Genomic DNA, 23,235 nt, shown 5'->3' with positions numbered 1-23,235 from the left:
TCTTCGTGCTACAAACGCCTGAACGGCCCAACAGATTTGGCCTTATCTTGAGCAGTAAAGTCTTACATGCGGTGGACACGGATCACGAGCCGTTCTGTGGTGAAGGCCCTTTCATATTCATCCATGAGAGGTTGGAAGTGAGGAGATCTAATGAAGCAGAATTGTCATGGTGTCCCTCGCTCCTGTATACCCTCTACACACCGCTATACTCTCCCCCAAGCTCTTATGCAGATTCTCTCTATCAGATGAGTGATCATTATGTCCCCAGGTCAGATCCATACTGCCAGGCCCCTTGGGGAGGTCATGTGTAGTGGATGCCTGGCTATGATAGTATTGGACAGAGACTAAAGGTAAGATAGCTCTATTATACAGGAGGATAGCTATTTTATGGAGTATAATGGTAGGCTACTTTATAAACAATATGGTGAGGGTACTAGGCTTTTAGGGATCTTATTAGTTATCTAGGGTACTTTTTTTACAGACTAGGTAGGGTATTTATTTCATACAGTCTGTAAGTAGTGTACTTATTGTATACACTCTATAGGGTACTTATTTCATACAGTCTATAGCGTACTTATTTTTTACAGTCTATAGGGTACTTATTTTATACAGGCTTATCTTTCACAGATGGTAGGTAAGGTGTTAAAGTGCTGAAGAGAGCTGAGAGGAACAGCAGGAAAATGCACTCTCATCAGTCTTGTCGTATCTTCCCTGCCAACCCGCCCTCTACCTGCAACCCCAGCAGTTGTTGATGGGATCCAGAGAGCATCAGCGCATCAGCGGGGTACTTTGGGATGCCATTCCTCATTTGAGTCTCCAAGGGGAAAGTTGTCCAAATCCAACTCTGATGTTATAACTTGAGTCGGAGATCAGTAGTAGGAGAAGGTGAACTTTACTGACTTCCTCACAGAGATGAAGTCAGTAAAGTTGCTGAGTCTGGTTGTTTAGTCTGAAGAAAATGTGCATGTGTTGACAAAGAGAGACAAATCAATTCATCAGTCATAATTAAAAGCCCAAGAACGTTTCCATTGCTTGGGAGGGTGCAATATTTATGAAAAGGGCTTAGAAAATTGCACTGACTCATTTTATTTGCTTCTATATATTGGTCACCTTCTGCCATATTGACTCTATTTACCTTTCACAATTTTATATGGGATCCAATTCTAGTTTATGAGCAATGTTCGACATCACACAGACAATATTTCATCTTGACCTCCTATTTTGGCATGCGGGAATCATTATCTTATGTAACATGTGTGGGAGACAGCTAAAAGTGTATTCAGCTGGGAAGAATTTTCGAACCGGTGTTACGCAAAATATAAGTTCACCTCGTGGACAGCTGGCAGGCTGGGCCCATTCCAGAGGACTCTGCCCTCACAGGTGGCATAAGGCGGGGCCAGAGGTTCCTCAAAGCTGCTCTGCTCTCACTTCCACTTTGCTTGTTGTGTTCCCCTCCAAACCCACCAAACTAATACTCCTGTGGGACAAGACCACTGCTGTCGCTATGCAACCATTTAGTGTGAGTGAGAGAGAAAGAGAGAGAGAGAGAGAGAGAGAGAGAGAGAGCATGTTGAAATTTGCCTGGCATCAGGAAAATCCCAAGGCGCATCATTGCCCATGAGAATGATACGGGAACGATACTACAACAGAGTGTGTGTGTGTGTGTGTGTGTGGATAGGAGCTGGTTCTTGGCACACAGCCTAGGAGTGATGTTAATATTTGGATACTTCTCCAGTGCAGCATATTGTTATTTACACTCTTCGCCTTGCCGCCTTTGTTTAAAACCTGCTTCATGAATGCAAGGCACACAACAGGGAATGGTTCACGACATCGCCCATGCGAACAACACAAAGAAGGAAAACACACACATACACATCTTTCTGTGTTTACCTCAATCTTAATTTATCAAAATTGTTTAATAAGTGCCTCCACAGAGAGTTCAGAGTAAGACCTTTAGCAGACTACCTCTATTAGATTCTCAGTTCAAATCATTAGATTTTCCTCTAACCTTCAGATTCACTTCATATCCATTGCCAGCGAGTCACTGGCTTTATGAAAGATTTGTGTTCCTATTAATCATTTGTACCAAACCAGGAGACCAACCAATGAGCGCATTGAATGTTGTCGTAATGTAACCGTACCGTATGTATTAGCTCATGAGCCATTTGTCGTCGTCACACACTGAGTAAGCTAGATCGATTAAATGAGGTCTCTACTGGATTACTGTTCCCTGTGTTTCCCTGGAAGTTAGGGGGTATTTATGATGGCGTTAACTGGCGACCAGTACACAACTCAACTAAATATATAACATAGGACTAGTTGCTTTTTGGATGTTTGAACGTGCAAATGTTTCATATAATACGCTTACCTTTAAGTTGTTGTTTTTTTTAATTTAAATTTACGATAAATATGTTATTTAATCAAATCTTATTTCATTACCAAACGGAAATCTCTGCCAGGAAATTGTACAAATCTATGGTTTATTGACTCTACATCGTAACACAGTATTTTAGAAAAGACAAAACATGTGTTTTTATTTTTACCTTAATTTTAGTCGTAATATTTGATGTGTGTGTGAGTATATGTACTGTATATCTATATATAGTAGTTCCATTTTCAGTTTGAGCCATGTCAGGGATTAGGTAAACCTTGACGCATCATAAGTGACACTACAGTAAATCTCTCCAATAAACTGTCACAGCAGATCCCCTGCCAGCAGCCTAACAGCACTCACTAGCTTCAACACATCAACCACTTCTGTGTGGGATGGAGGATGGGCACAGCAGTTAGCCTCACAGTCACAGGGAAAAACCCTTTATAACGGGCGCATGCACATCTACACACATTCACACACATCCTACTGAAGTCTATAGAACTTAAGTGAACAGAGATCTATATAAAGAGAGACCGGTCTATAGACTACATCAAACATAGCCTGAAAGATTATACATAATCTAATAAAATTAACAGATTATGAATCCAGATCCAAAATAAATGTGGGGGAAGCCTTGTGTTTAAACAGATGTTTTGAAATAAAAATGAATGAATGAACATCTTTGTTTATTCCCAATACATCCATTGCCTACATCATTTTCCTTCCCTGCTTCTCTTCCTGCTGAATTAGGTCGCAGCTGCCTTGAAACACCAAGATGTTAAGGAAAGTTCTGAATCGTCCCCTTTTACAATCCTCCTCCGCTTCACCTGAAAACAGTACGAGCGTGGCAGTAACAGTATGTCTTAAGAGGGCTACTGGCCTGGTCTTAAAACAGCCTGCGAAGCATAGGATAAGGGCTATGGCTCTCGCTAGAGCAGAGGACCAGAACGACAGCATAGTTCTTCCTTTCCTCTCACACACTCTGCTGTATTTAAATAATGATGTGGAAAATGGGTCCAAGGGGGAACAAGCCAGAGACATGTAAGCAGTCTCAACGCCACGCTGGGGGGAGGGGGGAGCTTGGCTCGCACCCATTCCCGCTGGGGAAGGCGAAGTGTAATCCGTCTCGTAACAAGTATTGTATTCTTTTTTACCGACCGATCTATTAAAAAGGAATGAGACTAAGCCCTTAACGGCTCGATTCCCCCAAAACAGCCGAGACAAAATACACATATATAAAATATATAATATAATATAAAAGACAAAGTCATAGACAAACCAGCAGAAAATAACAGTTACATTTTTACTTAATGCTTAAGGATGTGGAAAGGGTCATGGTGAGAGTTCCCCGATATCTGATTGTATTTGTGTGGGGTAGCGGGCATGGGGTGTACGAGATGAGGGAGATTTTCTGCCTCGCTGCAGGCGAGAGTGTGTGTTTGTGTGTGTGTGTGTGTGTGTGTGTGCGTGTGTGTGTTCGTGTGTTTTTGTGTGTGTGGATGTTTCTCAATGAGGATTTGTGAGTCATGTTTGCTACAGCCCACCACCACTGATGGATTCCATCGCCAGCTTGGCTCTCTCACTCTTTCTCTCTCTCTCTCTCTCTCTCTTTCTCTCTCCCTCTCTCTCTCTCTCTCTCTCTCTCTCTCTCTCTCTCTCTCTCTCTCTCTCTCTCTCTCGCTCACTCGCTCGCTCGCTCGTATCTCAGTACCAGACAGCCTCCTGCCAGCCCTGCCCCTGCTGAGCGGCCTGCAAACCAAGCATCGCACTAAACAACAATTTATTTCCTGTTTGTTTACATCACATCACACCTCCCACCGCTCCCTTACCTCTGTGGCCTTCTCCCAGTGGTGTGAGGCAGTGGGTCTCTGAGCACAGCAGCGTGTCCGGCCATTCACACGTCCCCCCTCCTGCCATCGCCTACATGCTCATATTAAATGTGTTTAAGCTCGGCAGTTGTTCGTTGCCCAATGATTTTTGTTCTCACTGAAAAATAAAGTGTGACAAATAACCTCCAACCGAATGGGCAGCACAATATATGTCATTCAGGGGATTAGCATATGAAAACAATGCTTAATTTATTCTCATTTGCACATCATTACTAGGCATGATTTTCTCCACCCTATCGGTAGGGTAGTCATGGGGAAGTGTGGTAGCGTGGCAATCATCATCATCATCATCATCATCATCATCATCATCATCATTATCATCATCAACAAGTGGTTGAGAGATGTTTAAATCCCAGCCTAAAGGTTATGAGTTCCCCAATCCGAAAGAATCCTTTACCAGGACACATTCCAAACCCCTTCAGCTTCTGAAAGCCCTGTTTCTGGATCTCAGTCCCTCTGACGCAGTCCCTCTGACGATGCTCAAGAGTCTTGAGCATCAAGACTCTTCCCCCTCTCTGCCTGTATATGCCGTTACCGTTACCGTTCTTTGGACTTGTCATGACTTCAGGCTTTCAGTTCTCGGCCCACCTTCCTCCCCCAGACCATGTCCGGCAGGCCCCATGGTAGACGGTCCTTTCTTAGAGATGCAGGGGCACTGCTCAAAAGCTGAGCCCCCTGCTCAACACTGAGCAGGCCGCTTGACGAGCAGGCCGCTCAACACTAGGCCGCCCAACCCTGAGGAACCGCTCAACCCTGAGCCTCCCGCTCCCCATTGGTTCCAGTGTGTCCCTCAGCCATCTGTCTTTTCCCTTAATTTCCAATCTCCCCCCCCCCCCCATCTACCAAACAATCGCCGGCAGGCAGCTGTAGCCGTCCAAACAAGCATCCCTCTCAAGGCCTTTCACACCAAGCTGTTGTAATATGTGCAGACGTCCACTTGTCCTCGTTGTTCTGCCTCGCAGGCAGCTACAGCCTCCTTCTAATCATGTCGGTATACATTTTACTGATGCTGTTGATAAAACGGTTTTATGTCGTGCAGGCAAATTTTCTGGTCCAAACTGCATTAACAAGCAACCATGGCGGTGTTTATATTGTGGTCTTATATCAGGAGATTTACCTGATTTTTCATTGTCCTTTTTATGGTTCCTCTGAGAGCTTGTTCATTTAGGTAACCAAGGAGTCATCTGTATTTGCGTTGTTTGTTTGAAAAGCCCCAATGCACCCAGCATAGAGGACAGAACACACAGCGTTTGGGGGACGATGAGGAGAGACCTGGCTGTCTCTGAGAAGGTCGCTCTGCACAGTCCTGTGGGAATAGAGTTCCTTGTTCATTTGAATAGTTGCCATGAGCCTATTCAAAGGCAGACTGTCTAATCCATTTGTCGAGAGCTAATTGGTCTCAGCCATGGACCTAATTCTAACTAAAAGCTGTTATACAATGACCCATTGTGAGGATATGAACTGAAGTGAGGGTGTGACGATTGTGCAGGATGTTCCGGTTCGTCCTCTACCTTCAGGAGGCGGACATGTGCGGTTTGTTCTCAGGGGGTTCACCTCTCTGAGCTCACAATCACTCACCATGTTCTGCCCTGTGGTCACACTCAACAGAGTACAGTGCGACCACTGATGTCACAGCCCCATCGCCTCAACCGCTGCTACAACATTTTAATAGAAACATTTACTAATGCACATTCAACGGTGCTGTTATGGCAACTACTCTGGAGAATATATACAGTGGATATGAACATTATATGAAAATTGTAGGCTCTGTCCAAGGCCTGCCTTGTGTAATGGAAATGATACTTTATTCACCACGTCCATCTATGGAAAGCAGACTTTAAGTAATACCTTGAGGCCGTGCTTGTAGAAGTGCATGAACCGACCCAGACACCCTGGAGTTTAGTGCATCCAAGGCATGCTTTAGTGTATAACTTTATCCTACTTTAACCAATGCATATTTCAGTATCTAACTGCATGAGGAGTCGAGTAATGTGGCCTAAAAGTGGACTACTTAGGCTGACAGTATTTTTTTTTGGACAAATGTCATCTCTTGTTGTTTTGACTCGAGCTGTTCAGGGGTACGCCGACACCTGTTCATTTCTCCTGTCTCCAGCTCTCTTGTTTAGATATATTTACCATGTATTAGGTGGAATCAAAAAAGTGTGTACAATTCACATTTGTAAACTGTAATCCGAATCTAATTCGCCAAGCCTGTTTTATTGCTACGTTTCAGCACTGTCTTCTACCGTCGAAGTGGCTGGTGGACAACAGACAGTTTAGCTTATTTTTCCACGACAGGGGCCCTTTGGCTATCAAAGCCCACATGCTGGGCGGAGAAGGGGCCCCCATCGCTGCCACTTCAACCCTTCCCCATTGTCTCCAATGGCCCCTGGAGAGATCGCTTTCCAGCGGTGAATCCAGCCATGAAAATGTGGAAAGCTGTGAGGGTTTTATGTCTCTCTCCCCTCCGTGGACGGCAGTGTGTGCATGCAGGCGTGAGCGGTCCAGCGCTGGCGGTGTGTGTATGTGTCAATGCTCTAATGGTGGCCCCGGGGAGACGCAATCCACACAATAAATGATTGAGTGGAAAGCGTGGCTTTCCCATAGCAAAGCCCCTTGCAAGTAATGACAGGGTTAAATATGGCTTGGGGGCGGGTCAACACGCTGTCATCTCCTTCAGTTGCTCAGCGATTGGTTGAGGATTTACCCGCTTCCTCCCTTGACGATGATTGGTCGTTGAGATCCGGGACTTCAATATCTAGAGTCAGACCTCAAGAAAGGACAATGTGATTCAAATATAGTGTAAATGATGATGGCACCATGTAATAAATACAATATATTTTAGCTTCATATAACATATAATATATGTATTTAAAATAAATTAAGCATAATTGACTGAATAATATAATACAGCCAGTAAAAAACTAATTAATTATGGATTCATTTAGAATGTACGGATGTTATATATTTTTCCTTTGGATTTTACATATTACTTCGACAAGTCTTTACAGATACTACTGTTAAGAAAAAGCCTAAAAAAGCAGTTGTACTGGATCTTAAGAATTTGATACCTCTCAATAAACCATAGAAAGCATTGGATTGCAGTTCCCACCCACTGGTTGGGGGATGGCAGCATGGGCCTTTGGTCTGCAGATATCTCTTCAGTGTTTCAGGAGTCACTTTTCATTCCCCTGCTTCCCCTCCTGTTCTTCTCCGCAGTGAGCAGGAAGAGATAATGAATAGCCGCAGGGCGCTCTAATTAGGCGGGAAATGTTTCACGAATGTTTGATTAGAGTACATTAAAATAAAAGTTTTATACTTATACATAAGTTCAAGTGGGAACAAGGCTGTCCGACTGAACAAATCTCTTCCTGTAACTCTCCCTGGATCGTGAGGTCCCAAGAGGTTTTTGGTGGACATCTAACATCACCAGACCAACTTACCAATGATTAACTCACAGTCTGGAACCTCGCAGTTCATTTTTTTGATTTCTCCACCATTGGATGCAACCTACAACCAATCAGAGCAACGAAACGTGTAAACCATAAGCGGCAGACTCTGGCTTTTCGAAAAGGCCTCATCGTCATTCCCATTTGGCGCTTCTCTGTACAGTCATCGTATTAACTGTGTTTTTCACCCTGTGAACATTTCTATGTGTACATACATTACCCATGTGGATCATTTCAAGCAACAGAACAACAGGTCAGAGGGCACATTATCTCAAAGTCAATACAAGCTTACGTTCTACGTCTTCTACTACAGGGGTTGGGTCTCATGAATCATGCCCAGCTGCCTAATGAATCAGACCACTGCTTGAGTATTTATTCCACGTCATCTAGCGCTAACTATCCTCAGTAGTAATGCGCGATATAAACGATATACGATATAAACGATAAAAAAAATGGCCTACGATAGAGATTTTAATTCTATCGCTCTATCGCGATAATGCATGTTGATGACGCAAAATACAATGTTTAATTTTTGGTTTGGTGCAATTCCTTTTCACATTGTGATTTTCGCAACAGTGCCAGAATTCGTCAACAAACCTGCATGTGTGCAAAGAACGTTAACCCATTTGTACTGGCTGCTGTGCGGCGCAACATTTTATATTCTAGTAGATACAATGTTGCTCCGCGCAGCCGGTACAAATGGATTAATGGTAAACACGCATTGATGCGCAATCCGGTCTTAAAGGTAAACACGCACAGATGCGTGATCCGGTCTGAATGGGTTAAATCATTGGACAAAAAGGTCTGGGGCGTTGTAAAGCGTTAAAGAAAAAAGGGGGGGAAAAGCACCGGTGAAAGTAAACAATCATGGATATCCAGCGTGATATACATTGATCTGCGGACTGGTCCAACTCCTTCTCCCTCATCCTGACTTGGAATGTGTTAAATGCATCGGCATTTTTAAGTAATGTTTTCCAGCATACTTTTTACTTGCTTTTGTCGGACCGTCGGGTGGTGGCTCAACATGGAGCAAATTGGAGACGGAATGTCTTTTGGATATCGGACCCAAATATCCAAAAGACGTTCCGTCTCCTCTTTGCTCCATGTTGAGCAACGTCTCCGAGACCACCTCTCCGGCTGGGTCAACCTCCTTTTGATGGTTAAAAATATCACGTAATCGGCAAAAATCTTAACAATCAATGATCGATCATCAATTAATCATGCCCATCCCTAATTGTCAGTACAGTGTCTGTTCCTTATCTAGAAAGACACCCGTTTTTCCTGTTCTCTGAATCTTGGGTGGCATTTAAGAACCAAGGGCACTACACTAAGTGTAGTGCCTTTTAGAATGGTTTGCACTAAAGGAAAGAAACCCAATACTAATTTTATTTATCTGCAACATTATGTTTTATGATTACAGTGTTTCACAATAAATGTTCTCGAAATGACATACTATATTTCTCTTTTTTTTAAATACATTTAGCAGTTTGGCTTTCCTTAGGGTCTATGTAACCTGTTCTGAAACGGTTATTTTATGATTTTATATCGTGATATATATCGTTATCGCAAGAGGCTGCAATGTATATCGCAATATGGATTTCAGGCCATATCGCCATCTCTAATCCTCAGTAGTCGTTATCGTTCAGTGTAGACCAGGGAGTAGGGTGCTTGAGGTTGTTCAGATCCCAGCCACAAGAACCTGGGTTCTTTTCCCAGCCGCAAGAACCCAGTTTTTGCAGCCTGGGCAACCCTGAGCAACCCTGAGCAGGGCTCCTAACCCCTCCCTGCTCAACAATGACATGCATCAGAACCCACTGCAAGTCCAACCTGGTAGTTGGTTCTGCTAAATGGTAATTAATTAAGGACATGGCTGTTCCCCTGGTTGATGTTGTTGCTAACCAAGCCTGACAGATGATCAAGCCTTGAAATCCCTGGCGTTCACGCTGAAGGGGGTTGTGGGTCAATCCCAGGCCGGGCCTGAGCTCCGGTAGAGGTAGCGCAGGTATGGTACACTGAGGGGTCCGCCTGCCAACGGATCTACGGCGACGGAGACAGGAAGGGAGCTAATCGGCTAATGAGGCGGGCTGTTCTGCTTCAGGTGCCCTGAGAGCTATGAGCACTCTACTGACACACAGGCACACACAACCACACAGGCATACACACAGACACACGTACACACATACACACATACACACACACACACGCACGCATGCACGCACACACACACACCAGCACACGCAGACACACACACAAACACACACACACACAAACCCCCCCCCCTTTCCCTACACTCGCTATATAAAATGATAGCATGTTTTATTAATGCTCTGTGTTCCTGGGCTGACATGGAGACTGTTTTAATGATTCATTTGAAAGAAAAGTGGCTATTGTACGACTGGGGCTGCCTAGTAACCAAAGCTGCACAGCTTTTAGTGTTTTTGTGGTGTTTAATTTGATCTAGTAAATCAAAGATAAAGATCGTTGGGCTGTGGTTTGAGTCTGCTTCTGTCTCTAAAAGACGGGCAGCGTTGCTGTTTGGGCCTGTTTCTTTCTAAAGGCCGTGGTTGCTCATGAGCACATTGTCAAAGATGTGAAGGGTTCAAGATGTAGGAATATATTTAGGTAGGCATGATGTCTTAAAGTTGTATTTTAAACATGAACTTACAAAATGGCAACTAATGTAATCTTATTAATAATGTACTCAAAGATTGAACGATGCCCTCGTTCCTTTACATCCTTATCCACACTAAGAATGATTCACGATAGTTGATAAGTTCAAATGTCTTTGATATTTGATTCTGTCAGCGTGTCCCAGTTCTGCCAGCAAACACTCACATGACATGTCACATAGGCTCCTACCCTGGTAAGGTGATGCTTCAATGGTCTTAATTAGAAACCCACAAGAGTTGTTCTAGATACCCTGCAATCACTCTGTAATCTCCTATTAGAGACACTGTCCCTGGGCGTCGGTTTGTCATTTAGCCCTTTTATCCAAAGAAGCCGCTGTCTCAAGGAAGCCTCCGCAGACAGACTGTGAACCGTGGGGTTCAAGACCAAAGCGTATCCGCTGGGAGTCAAAACACCTTCACCACTCGACCAACCTGCCCCAAAATAGACTGCAGTGCGCAGCCACCATGAAGAAATAGTGTTGCATTCTTTATTGTGTCACTTTTTACAAAATATGCAAGAATGGAGGAGGAACCTTGAGGGAGGTTTATTTATTTAATTCATTATTTACCAGATGCTTTATACAAAGTGACTTCAAGTTAATTCAGATAAGCCCAATGAGTTGATAGCAAATCGGGGTTAGACAGAGGCAGAGGGGACAGAGGTGAGTGTCCTTAGAGCCTCCAGAGGGGACAGAGGTGAGTGTCCTTAGAGCCTCCAGAGGGGACAGAGGTGAGTGTCCTTAGAGCATCCAGAGGGGACAGAGGTGAGAGTCCTTTGAGCCTCCAGAGGGGACAGAGGTGAGTGTCCTTAGAGCCTCCAGAGGGGACAGAGGTGAGTGTCCTTAGAGCCTCCAGAGGGGACAGAGGTGAGTGTCCTTAGAGCCTCCAGAGGGGACAGAGGTGAGTGTTCACAGAGCAGAACTAATGCGTGTTTCTGCTTTAAGGTCAGAAAATCAAACCTCATTGGCTCTTGCAAGAACTTGTGAAGCCTACTGGGAATGTGACCATGACTCAAACCACTTGCAGATTCTCATTTACCAAGAGAGCAGTTCTCTCTGTAAATGATGCAGCAGCCTCACACAAGGGCGGGAGCAGCCACGAAGCATCCCGCTGGCTCCAGTCATAGCAGGAACCAGGCAGTGGGCGAGCTGCTGCTATTTTGGTGAAGGGTAGTGGCCGAGAGAGAGAGAGAGAGAGAGAGAGAGAGAGAGAGAGAGAGAGAGTTATGTCCATTTAGCTTCGACAGGGCTTTGCCCTAATGAAGTGCCTCTTATCAGCACCCTAAGTAATGACATGGAGGAGAGTGCTGCGAGTGACAGCTCAATGGCCTCCGTCCAGGGAGGGGGAGAGAGAGTGGGGTAGAGAGAGAGAGAGAGAGAGAGAGAGAGAGAGAGAGAGAGAGAGAGAGAGAGAGAGAGAGAGGGTCGTTGGACCCTGGCTGTTCAACCTTGTCCTTGGGTGACCTCTCCTCCTCAGCTCCATTATGGGATGTGACCGGCCGCCTTATTTACACATGGCTCCACGACGGCCTGCTGCACAACATGCTCCCCACACGCTCTCTGGCTGATTCATTGGACATGGCAGTTTTACACAGTGGGAGTGCTCTCCAATCACGCTGACGCACACGCACACACACACACACACACGGTAGTGATGGACACATTTATGTCTCTAGTGTTAATAATAACCCTTTACTTGTCGTACTGTTGGAAAATACAAATATTGTCAAGCCAGGTGTTTATATCGATCAAAGTGGAACATCACTTCTGCCTTCACAATGTGATGCATTTCCATGTGTGCCATTTGATCCTTCAAGATTTCAATAAGCTAAGAAGAAGACCACTTTGGATAGTAGCATTAATGTGGTTGTAATCGAATGCCTTCCCGTACTTGGTAACAAAAATGTTGAAATGAGAAAAAAGCCAAGGTTAAACAATGGTATTATTAGTATTATTGTATGGATTGTTTTTTACCCATTCCATTCTGAAGCCTGATTAATATAACAATGTCAAATGTCAAATAGGTTCATTATGGAGATGGCATGGCGATGCACACACATTTCTCCTAGCATCTCATTTACCATTCTTCTTCCTGCTCATTTGCTCTACATGGGGGTCAGGGGGCTAGCTGATTCAGCACAATTATGCTGTTTAGCATGGTGTGACACACCTGCTAGCGTGTCCACTCGTTAGCATGCTAACGGCCCAATGCGACGCAGAGGGCGATGGCACGTACCTTCTTCAGAAAAGGCAGCTTCCTGTTTGACCTTGAAAGGCGTTCTGTCACGGTTGCATTTTGCCGGTGAGGCTGAGGGAGCCGCGCGTACGCTGGCTGACCCTGTTACACCACTCATCCATGCGCTTCCACATGGGACCACTCGGTGGTGTTGGGGTGGTAGGTGGTAGGAAGGAGGAGCCGGAGCATTCGACGCAGAGAGGCGTTGTGAGAGTGCTTCTGGAGCTGAACTCTGAACCGCAACCTGATGTTCATTCATCTAATGCTACTTCCTCAATCCCCATTACACATATTGGTAGGAAATATGGGTTATTTAGCTTTCATGATTAATAGAAAGGAGGCAGTGGGTGAGGGGGAGGGGAATGTTTTACTAGGTATCACATCCTTCATGTTCATGTATTACTGAAACTGTCTGAAATTTGCTTCTTCCTGTGAATATGAGCTGCTGATTGGCCCAACCGTACATTGATGTTTTGAACAACGTGCTGGGCAAAATGTTGTCACAATTTGTATGTGATTTTTTGATGATTATAATGTGATTATAATTTTATGTCATCTGAAGGTAGCTTTAAGCCAATAATTTCATAGTTCATTATTTCTTTCTTATTAAACTGTCACCTACTGCAGCTCTTTCCCTTTGGATTATTTGCAGTACTCAACCCTTTGGTCTTCATAAGCAGCAGGGATTTATGCAAATCTTACCTTCCTCAGCCCGCATGGCCCACATAAAGGATGCACACAAGTAGAGTGAACTTTGGTGTTCAGAAGCCTTCCTGTTCCTGCAGAAATGTTTTGAACGGGGTGATTCGAGTGGCTGACATTTCAGATGTCAGCGAGTGTTTTAACATTAATGAAGCTTTTAGCAGCGTTTCAGCAGCGTGCTGAAGTGTTGACAGGGGAGCAGTAGAGTCCGCTGCTTCTCTCTGCCATCACTCACTGCTTTGATTTGTCATTAAGTGCTTTTTACCAGACTTGGTTTACTCTGGTTGAAGTGCGCGAGTACTGATCATTTCTAAATGGTTGTTTTCCTCCTCATGCTAAGAATTCTAGAATTTGTGATGTTTTATGAAACAGAAACTTGGACTAGTCCGCTGTTGAAAAATTCTGTGTGTTTGTTGTTTTCGTACAATACAATCTAGAGATGACTAACGACAAAACTAGTTTTGCACAATTAAATTTCTTGGCCGATATGATATTCATAAGATACTATAGGCCATTACTCTGACCAAAAATGTAGTTTTATTGTTCATGACCTAATCACATCAAAGCAATCATACAAAAATAAGGACTCACATTAATATCAGCTGTTTTCATCTACAGATAGGCGACACATTTTGGTTGTTAACAGCGATGTCTGGATCAGACACAAAACCATACCTATGATGTTCTGCAAACCAAAGAATTGTAATGGCTGTGTCACAACGAAGCTATATGTTTAGCGAAAGGGTTAGAGCGAAGGAAACAACTCATAAGCATGAGCCGAACCCTGCCATATCTCCGCACAGTATAATCCACCCTCTCTCACTCAGGATGGCTCCAAGAGTTCATTCATATTGGATGAGTCCTAGTTATCTCTGGTAGGCAGCTTGGTGGAAATCTGAAGCTAGCAAAAAATAAATTGGCGGCGTCTTTTCCATGCCACGTGGAATGGAGAATCTTTCACTTAGCCGCTGTGGTCTTAATGCTCTTCTGTCTGTTCCAGAGGGATGCTAAGGGACAATACCTGTTTGATCTCATCTGCCACCACCTCAACCTGCTGGAGAAGGACTACTTTGGCATCAGATATGTTGATCCAGACAAACAACGGGTAGGTGTTAAGGTTTTGTTTGTGTGTGTGTGTGTGTGTGTGTGTGTGTGTGTGTGTGTGTGTGTGTGTGTGTGTGGGGGGGGGGGGGTTCTGTGTGTTTGTGTGCATGTAAAATATATATAGGGTGGATTATTCTTTAAAGGAACACTATCTGGGAAATAGGAAGTGTAAGACTGTCTATTACTTGAAGGTCTTCCTTTACCGTAGAAGCACTTTCAGATGCACTAGTATTGCGAAAAAGAGCAGTTTCAGTCAACTGATTGGTTAAAGGAACGGGTTGGAGCAGGACAGCAGTCCAGGGCCAAATAGAAAGGGAAAGGAATGAATTTCACTCCAGTCAGAGTGGAGTCTACAGTGGCAGGTTGGTCACTTCCATCTGACCCTGGAAGGCATTGTGCTGGACTTAGCGCTGCCCTGCAGCGCAGCTCTGCTTGTTTCATGAAGAATTCACGGCGCCTCGGATCACAGCCAAGACAACGGCCTGGTCCTGATGCTGCATCCACACTGCTGTCACTCAGAGCTATTTCTGTGGCTGTTGCCGTGGGGACAGATGGGCTTGTTACCGTGGATGTTGATGACACTTTGGGTGGGATGGATGGGGCCCGGCGGTAGACAGGGGGGAATGATGCTCTGTTAGCTTCACCGGAGAGACCCTGAGCACTCTGGGTCTGAGGGCTCCACCAATCACCTCATCTGGAACAAATCAGTTTGATCAGTACGTGTACTGACCTGGGCATTGTGTTTAATAATGTCGTCATTACACAATTCATCATTTGCATTTCATATTTTCTAATTCATATTTTATTTTATCAGATGTAGGTCTGTACTCCATATCTGTAAGGAAGAGCTGGAATACAACTTGATAACTGATAAAGACACTATGGTCTATGAATATACAGTGGGGCAAAAAAGTATTTAGTCAGCCACCAATTGTGCAAGTTCTCCCACTTAAAAAGACGAGAGAGGCCTTTAATTTTCATCATAGGTAAACCTCAGCTATGAGAGACAAAATGAAAAAAGAAATTCCAGAAAATCACATTGTCTGATTTTTTTAAGAATTTATTTGCAAATTATGGTGGAAAATAAGTATTTGGTCACCTACAAACCAGCAAGATTTCTGGCTGTCACAGACCTGTAACTTCTTCTTTAAGAGGCTCCTCTGTCCTCCACTCGTTACCTGTATTAATGGCACCTGTTTGAACTCCTTATCAGTATAAAATACACCTGTCCACAACCTCAAACAGTCACACTCCAAACTCCACTATGGCCAAGACCAAAGAGCTGTCAAAGGACACCAGAAACACAATTGTAGACCTGCACCAGGCTGGGAAGTCTGAATTTGCAATAGGTAAGCAGCTTGGTGTGAAGAAATCAACTGTGGGAGCAATCATTAGGAAATGGAATACATACAAGACCACTGATAATCTCCCTCGATCTGGGGCTCCACGCAAGATCTCACCCTGTGGGGTCAAAATGATCACAAGAACGGTGAACAAAAATCCCAGAACCACACGGGGGTACCTAGTGAATGACCTCCAGAGAGCTGGGACCATAGTAACAAAGGCTACCATCACTAACACACTACGCCGCCAGGGACTCAAATCCTGCAGTGCCAGACGTGTCCCCCTGCTAAAGCCAGTGCATGTCCGGGCCCGTTTGAAGTTTGCTAGAGAGCATTTGGATGAACCAGAACAGGATTGGGAGAATTTCATATGGTCAGATGAAACCAAAATAGAACTTTTTGGTAAAAACTCAACTCGTCGTGTTTGGAGGAGAAAGAATGCTGAGTTGCATCCAAAGAACACCATACCTACAGTGAAGCATGGGGGTGGAAACATCATGCTTTGGGGCTGTTTTTCTGCCAAGGGACCAGGACGTCTGATCCGTGTGACGGAAAGAATGAATGGGGCCATGTATCGTGAGATTTTGAGTGAAAACCTCCTTCCATCAGCAAGGGCACTGAAGTTGAAACGTGGCTGGGTCTTTCAGCATGACAATGACCCCAAACACACCGCCCGGGCAACGAAGGAGTGGCTTCGTAAGAAGCATTTCAAGGTCCTGGAGTGGCCTAGCCAGTCTCCAGATCTCAACCCCATAGAAAATCTTTGGAGGGAGTTGAAAGTCTGTGTTGCCCAGCGAAGGCCCAAAAACATCACTGCTCTAGAGGAGATCTGCATGGAGGAATGGGCCAAAATACCAGCAGCAGTGTGTGAAAACCTTGTAAAGACTTACAGAAAACGTTTGACCTCTGTCATTGCCAACAAAGGGCATGTAACAATGTATTGAGATGACCTTTTGTTATTGACCAAATACTTATTTTCCACCATAATTTGCAAATAAATTCTTTAAAAATCAGACAATGTGATTTTCTAGATTTTTATTTTTTTTCATTTTGTCTCTCATAGCTGAGGTATACCTATGATGAAAATTACAGGCCTCTCTCATCTTTTTAAGTGGGAGAACTTGCACAATTGGTGGCTGACTAAATACTTTTTTGCCCCACTGTATGTATATATAGCAAAATTACAGGAGATTTATCCAGTGAGAAATATTATTAGAATGAACGTAAAAAAACCTCAATAACGACCTGTAGGTTTATTGTGCAGTTACACCTACACACTAGCATCTGAACTGCAAATAAACCATCCAGTGGTGGATAGAGCCATCTCTGTGCTGTTTAATAATGGACTCCTTGTTTCTGTTTGTTTGCTAACACAGCATTGGTTGGAGGTCACAAAATCAATCCCCAAGCAGATGAAATGTAAGTAAGCCTTTTTTTATCCCTCTCAATGATTCAGGAAATTAAGACATTTGGCTCCAAATCACCATCATTTGTTGCTCTAAAAGAACATCCACCTCATAAATAAAATAATGTAGCATACTCAAGCTGTAAATTTGTCCCAGTGTAATTGCAATTTCATGTCATGCTGTTATAGTATTGCACAGGACTGCTACTGCATGTCATTCATTATTTTCCATTATTGTGGTATAAAAACACATCATGATGTAGAGGAGGAGGGGGAGGATGAGGAGGAGGAGGATGAGGAGGTGGAGGATGAGGAGGTGGAGGATGAGGATGATGAACAGGATGAGGATGAGGATGATGATGACAATGATGATGGTGATTGGTTGCAGCCCAGCCGCCGTTCACGATGTGTCTGAGGGTGAAGTTCTACCCCCCGGACCCCGCTGCCCTCAAGGAGGAGATCACACGGTGAGTCCGTCTCTCATTGGCTCTCCTCTCTGAGATCCCGTCCACGCGGCTGAGACTCCCGTGTGAGACGTGACTTTATTCCCTACGTTTCCAGGCTTTGATTGAAGTTCAAGAGGCACGGAGAGCGAGCCTGAGCTTGGTTCCCTGTGCTCCAAGTCAAGCTCCCTGTCCTAACCCGGTGCAGGTTATTCATATGAATACAATTATGTGGACCGCGAGGGCTTTCTGCGAGATATAGGACTCCACTTCAAGCGTATTAGCTGCTGTGGAGCTGGCCTACTTTGAGACGTGTGTGCGAGCTAGATTCCTGATAAAGGTGGTTGTTGTTTCAGAAAACAGAGCACTTGAGGCGCTCCGTTTTTTTAATACTTTTTGAATTCCAAGTTTGATAATGAAACAGTTATATAATGGTGACTGGGAATTGTAGGACAGGGCAGCGACTATCTCCGGGGATAGAAGAAAAGGAAAGCCATGAGCAGGATTTTGGCCCATTTACGATAACGCATGAATGAGTAGTACACACAGAACAATTAGCGGTTCTAAGGTCTTTGGTCATGGCTCAAGGGGTCTGGCGGTGGAACCCGTTGGATATGCTGTTGTTTCAATCTCCCTGAAGTCGTATCAGACAGATCTCATAGCATCTGCTCCAATTCTATTTGTCAGGGAAACACATACTAGAATCCAATATTCTCTTTGTGTCGATGAAGCATTTTCACTCATGTGAATTAACTTCATATGAGCCTCAGCCGAGAGTAGCTTTAGAAGAGCAGAATCTCAGTAATGCCGGTATGAGTCTGGGCTCGAGGTTTGATGGAAACCACAGTTGAGAAACAAACTTTAAATTTTACGTTTATAAATTGCAGATAGAGAGAATATCATTGCATTATAATAGATGTATTGCCAGCCTAATTTGTACTTGTATTTGCATCTATATTTGCTCTGGCATTGTATTTATTACGTGTTTTTTTTTATTTCTTTTCTTATATTTTTACAGATACCTTGTTTTCTTGCAAATCAAGCGGGATCTGTACCACGGCCGTCTGCTGTGTAAAACGTCGGACGCGGCCATGCTGGCTGCCCACATCCTTCAAGGTAACGCAGGCTGACAGGTGGACGTGCTCCCATGCAGCACAGGACCCTGGTTGTCCTTCAGTCCGTCACTATGGCCTGAGTGGAAGGACTCGGATTAAGAGAAAATCAATATTCAAACCAGCTTATGTTGGCGGAGAATGACCCTTACTGAGGACAAGCCTTGAGCATTTCCCTGATTCATTTTCAATCATTGTTGTTTTCAGGCAGATATGCACGGCCACATTGATTAGAAGAAAAAAGGTTAACGGCTGTGTGACGATTGCATTTGTTCCTGCTGAACAGTGCATTCTCTGTGAGCGCTCCATTTATACCCTGTCCATGCCCGTTATTCTCCAGCGGAAATAGGGGACTACGACCCTGGGAAGCATCCGGAAGGCTACAGCTCCAAATTCCAGTTCTTTCCCAAACACTCGGAAAAGCTGGAGAGGAGGATCGCTGATATACACAAGACAGAGCTCATGTAAGGCCATCTGTCAGTCTATCAGACTGATGTCAGTACAGTCTATCAGACTGATGTAAATCAGAACAGTCTATCGGACTGATGTCAGTACAGTCAATCAGACTGATGTCAGTACAGTCTATCAGACTGATGTCAGTACAGTCTATCAGACTGATGTAAATCAGTACAGTCTATCGGACTAATGTCAGTACAGTCAATCAGTACAGTCTATCAGACTGAAGTTAATCAGTACAGTCTATCAGACTGAAGTTAATCAGTACAGTCTATCAGACTGATGTCCATCAGTCTGGTTGACTGTACTGACATTAGTCTATCAGACTAATGTCAGTACATTCTATCAGACTGATGTAAATCAGTACAGTCCATCAGAATTATGTAAATCAGTACAGTCTATCTCAGACGGATGCAAATCAGTACAGAGTCCTTCTGTGGTGTCACTCTGACATATATCTGACTGAAGATAAAGAAATGGTCCGGTGATGCACTCAACAACTAGCACTGAACTGACGGCATACTTTAGCACATGTCCTAAATGGTTAAAGAAAGGGTGGTGACCTTCTAGTACACATCATTTATAAGAGTGATACATGCCCACGCACACATCGGCACTCACAAACAGACAGCGGAGATGCTGATGTACAATAATGGTTAAGAGCACTAGAGGAGAATCTTTTATTGGGCATTATTGCCAAATGACCAACTCAGGCTAGCTTCCGGGCTGAGGTACCCAGGCTAGCTTCCGGGCTGAGGTACCCAGGCTAGCTTCCGGGCTGAGGTACCCAGGCTAGCTTCCTTCTGGGACTAACACTACAGTTAGCCTCAATGTTGCAGCAACACCAACAACAAAGCATTGCTACCCTCTAGTGAGCCATCGGCTGTAAACACAAAGTAGGCATCAATCCCCCTGTAATGACTTAATTATAGACATGCATTAATTGTGTTTGTTTAAGTGTAAAGACCATCCCCTATGTTCTGTTGTAAGTGGATCCCAAATGCATCAGTAAGTAATAGCCGCTAGGTAAGGTCTCCTCTTAGAAAAATACTATTATTTATAATCCCGGTTTGAACCAATGGAAAACCACACACCAGTAAAGAAGAGTCTCAAACTGTCTTGGTGACTTATTATGAGAATGCCATCAACTGCATCATGCGTTCATGACGTGGTAACGCCCGCCTGTGCCCTGCTCTCTCAGCGGACAGACCCCTGAAACATCGGAGCTCAACTTCCTGCAGAAGGCCCAGAGTCTGGAGACATACGGTGTGGACCCCCACCCCTGCAAGGTCAGAGCCTCCCCTTCAGATCCAGCCTGTCTGTACCTCTGCCCGTCTGTCCGTCATCATACGATCTAATGCATCAAAACCAAACCCAAGCATGGTCCCTCACCTGGATCTGCCCTATCGGCTCATTAAGGCAACGATCAACAACAGCAACAGAACATCTCACTCTAAGAGGCCTTAGGGGGAAAGCGTCTGCTCAGTGCCTGAATAGACATCTGTAAATGTGTTTTTGAGACACTGAGAAGGTGGTGTCAACCTTTTCTTCCAGGATGTGTCGGGGAACCCAGCATTTCTTGCCTTCACGCCGTTTGGTTTTGTGGTGCTTCAGGGAAACAAGAGGGTGCATTTCCTCAAGTGGTGAGTGAGCAAAGCTTAAGTGTGTGTGTGTGCGTGTTTTCTTTTCTCCTGCGATTCTGCCAAGCACAGTGTTCCAGACAGGATCCATGGAGCAAAATAAAGGGGAATATGCATTATCTCCTTGATGCTGATGGCATGGCTGCATTGCAGTAGTTGCTTAATTGCTTCATCTCGTTGGACCTCATGCATCTCCCTGTCTGTGGCTGGACATCCTAAAGACCCTACGCAAATGTGCATAGATTCCTGTTTGATAATCGCATTAAATCTGTATAACGGCATATTTATATATATATACATAGTGTCTATGTAGCAGAATTTAGAAAAAAGGAAGCCCTGCATAATATGCATGTTACATGACTTTAGATATTGAACGTAGAGCCGTCCAGGATGGAAGAGGCCTTAATGTATGCAGTTGCGTGGCCATGGATTTGTACGCGTGCCCTCACAATATACAGGGATTTGCTTCCTCCATCCCCAGTCCCCCGTGGGCAGGCAGTATAATCAGATATTTGTTTTGTCAACCGAGCATCGCGATCATCGCTGTTTATATGATCTCCAAGTGGTCGCCATAAATATTTGAAGAGGTTGGGGTTTTGTGTTCAACTGACTCTGTGTGTGTGTGTGTGTGTGTGTGCGTGTGTGTGTGTGCGTGTGTGTGTCATGGCTTTTTCTCCACCTGAAAAGGCACGAGGTTACGAAACTGAAGTTCGAAGGCAAGACGTTCCATATATATGCAAATCAGAAAGAGGTGAGACCATGAATAACTAATAGATGCTAATGCAGATAGCCACAAGAGAACACCGGAGGAGGTGTTGTCATCTGCTGTGGCTTTTCGGTAATGACAAAGTAACGATGTATCAGACTTGATAATGCTATTCCATAGTATTTGTACCCATGTATTAGACATATGCCAGGCTGGATGGCATCCTGTTGTTTCTCTTGTGTGTTATATTGTCCTGCGCTCTCCGGTGCAGGATAAGAAGATCATCCTAACGTACTTTGCACCGACGCCAGAGGCCTGCAAGCACCTATGGAAATGTGGGGTGGAGAACCAAGCCTTCTACAAGTGAGCCCTTCCTGTCGCCCACCCACCACAGCTCTGTCCCCCGCCTTCTGTTATGTTTCCGTGGTGCATTGTGGGGGGGCGAGCCGTCTGTGAGAGCGTTCTCGTCAGACATAAATAACAGATGAGGGGAGATACTTTTCTTACAGGCAACCACCGTGAAGCCTGTCCCAAACGTAACCGTCTCTCACTTTGAATCCCAAGGGAATCGTCTCCAACTCCTATTTTACACCCTCTCTCTCTTGAGTCGTATTGTATAACCGTCTGTTTGATAATAATAATGAATGCTGATTTGAGGTACTAAAATAAATATAAAAAGGGTACCAAAAGGCATCGGCTCAACCATCTACGCAATGCATAATGGAATTAGCATGGCAACATAAATCATGCCTACACAGGCCACTTTAATCATCAACCATTTTATTTGATTGATCTTGATTTAAGAAGCAAAATCCCATTGAGAATAAGAATCTCTTTTTCAAGACAGGCTTTGGCATGAAAACACACACACAGTTACAGAGATGAAACCCAAAGGAAGGTAAAGGAAAGGTATCCAAATAAACAGGCATAGGAAACTCACACCGTTTTGTGACCTGGTTCATTTAAAACATGGACTGGATCTTAAGTACTCTTCTTATTAATTATAGGTGTTTTACACCCCAAATAAAACTAGGAAAAAACAAAGACATCGTTATATGTTTCATGGTAAAACAATACTATAAAATAGAAGTGAGGAAATACTATAAAAATACTATACAATGAAAGAAATTTACATATAAATGATGAGATAGTAATAAATAATCAAAGGCAATCTTCCAACAAGACAATGAAGCAGTTAAGAGTGAGCCCTCCCAAACAAACATGTTCAAATGATCTTGGTGTGTGCTGATCCACGGGCAGCCGTCACCTGCTCTGAGCTACGGCCCCCTGCTGTGAACACGGCCCCCTGCTGTGAGAGACGGCCGCCGCTGAGTCAGCTGTGAGTAATGCGCTGTCCCCCTGATCAAAATGTCACGGAAAGGACAAAAAAGCAGCAGAGGCCAGCGAACACACGAGCCCCGAGATGCAAGACGGCTTATTTATGGAATGGCGCTCATGGTCGGCATGGGGATGGGTTATGGGGGGGGGGGGGGGGGGGGAAGCACAGGTGCAGATGAAGAGGACGCTAAGATAGGGCAAACCAAGGGCAGGATTATGAGAGTTTTGCTCATACACTAGTACGCACGCACGCACGCACGCATGCACACACACACACACACACACACACACACACACACACACACACACACACAAACTCATCAGACATATTGTTCTCATGGGAACACTGGGGCCACATGGGAGGCAGCGC

The 23,235-nt window shown here is 44.4% G+C and overlaps 1 protein-coding gene across 1 annotated transcript in view; it reads left to right on the top strand.

The window, feature by feature from the left end:
• The window catches only part of frmd5a (FERM domain containing 5a), a gene marked incomplete at both ends in the record, with an annotated part of 44,161 nt that overhangs the window by 14,875 nt on the left and 6,051 nt on the right, over positions 1–23,235 (top strand). The window contains 9 exons of the mRNA XM_079743852.1: positions 14,319–14,423; positions 17,142–17,184; positions 17,559–17,637; positions 18,632–18,729; positions 19,066–19,189; positions 20,383–20,470; positions 20,736–20,824; positions 21,509–21,572; positions 21,799–21,890. Of these exons, the coding sequence (XP_079599978.1) occupies positions 14,319–14,423; positions 17,142–17,184; positions 17,559–17,637; positions 18,632–18,729; positions 19,066–19,189; positions 20,383–20,470; positions 20,736–20,824; positions 21,509–21,572; positions 21,799–21,890 (782 nt within the window). The remainder of the gene's footprint in view (positions 1–14,318; positions 14,424–17,141; positions 17,185–17,558; positions 17,638–18,631; positions 18,730–19,065; positions 19,190–20,382; positions 20,471–20,735; positions 20,825–21,508; positions 21,573–21,798; positions 21,891–23,235) is intronic.

Source organism: Pollachius pollachius (assembly GCF_949987615.1).
Source record: "Pollachius pollachius genome assembly, chromosome: 9".
NCBI classification, from domain to species: domain Eukaryota; kingdom Metazoa; phylum Chordata; class Actinopteri; order Gadiformes; family Gadidae; genus Pollachius; species Pollachius pollachius.
This window is presented reverse-complemented; position numbering and strand designations above follow the sequence as displayed.